Source organism: Ailuropoda melanoleuca, unplaced genomic scaffold, assembly GCF_002007445.2.
Source record: "Ailuropoda melanoleuca isolate Jingjing unplaced genomic scaffold, ASM200744v2 unplaced-scaffold34934, whole genome shotgun sequence".
NCBI classification, from domain to species: Eukaryota; Metazoa; Chordata; class Mammalia; order Carnivora; family Ursidae; genus Ailuropoda; species Ailuropoda melanoleuca.
In genome coordinates this window covers 1-517 of record NW_023205986.1, presented here as the reverse complement: position 1 = coordinate 517, position 517 = coordinate 1, and the positions used below count along the sequence as shown (strand labels likewise).

The window sequence follows — 517 nt, the reverse complement described above, 5'->3', positions numbered from 1 at the left end:
TTTTTTTTGGTTTTTATAGAAATTTATTCAGACTACTGACTCCTCAGTACAATCTTCATATATAATTTGCAGTTTTTCCTGGTTTGTTCTCCAACTGGCTCACTTCTTGCCAGCTCCCACATTCGCTTTAGCGGTTCCTCTGACCTTCTTCATTCTATTCTTACGCTCTTTGCGCTGTTTCCTTGATGTCTTTTTCTTTTCATACAAGCCGTGCCTGGCCAGCCTATGCTTGGGCTCATTTTTCTTTGCATAGTCCAAGGAATCATAGATCATGCCAAAGCCTGTGGTTTTCCCACCACCAAAGTGAGTCCTGAAGCCAAAGACAAAAATGACGTCTGGTGTTGTCTTGTACATTTTGGCCAGCTTTTCACGGATCTCCGTTTTGGGAACAGTGGCTTTTCCGGGATGGAGAACATCAATCACCATCTGCTTTCGCTGCAGCAAGCGGTTCGTCATGAACTTCCTCGTTCTGATGGTCACTGTGTCGTTCATCTTGGCAGCCTCTCCCGAAGCCGAT

The 517-nt window shown here is 44.9% G+C and overlaps 1 protein-coding gene across 1 annotated transcript; it reads right to left on the bottom strand.

Moving 5' to 3' along the window:
* Positions 1–99: 99 nt before the first annotated feature.
* On the bottom strand, positions 100–492 carry LOC117798799 (40S ribosomal protein S24-like). The gene has a single exon (XM_034651263.1). It carries the CDS (start codon positions 490–492, stop codon positions 100–102), a length of 393 nt encoding a protein of 130 aa, XP_034507154.1.
* Positions 493–517: the final 25 nt, after the last annotated feature.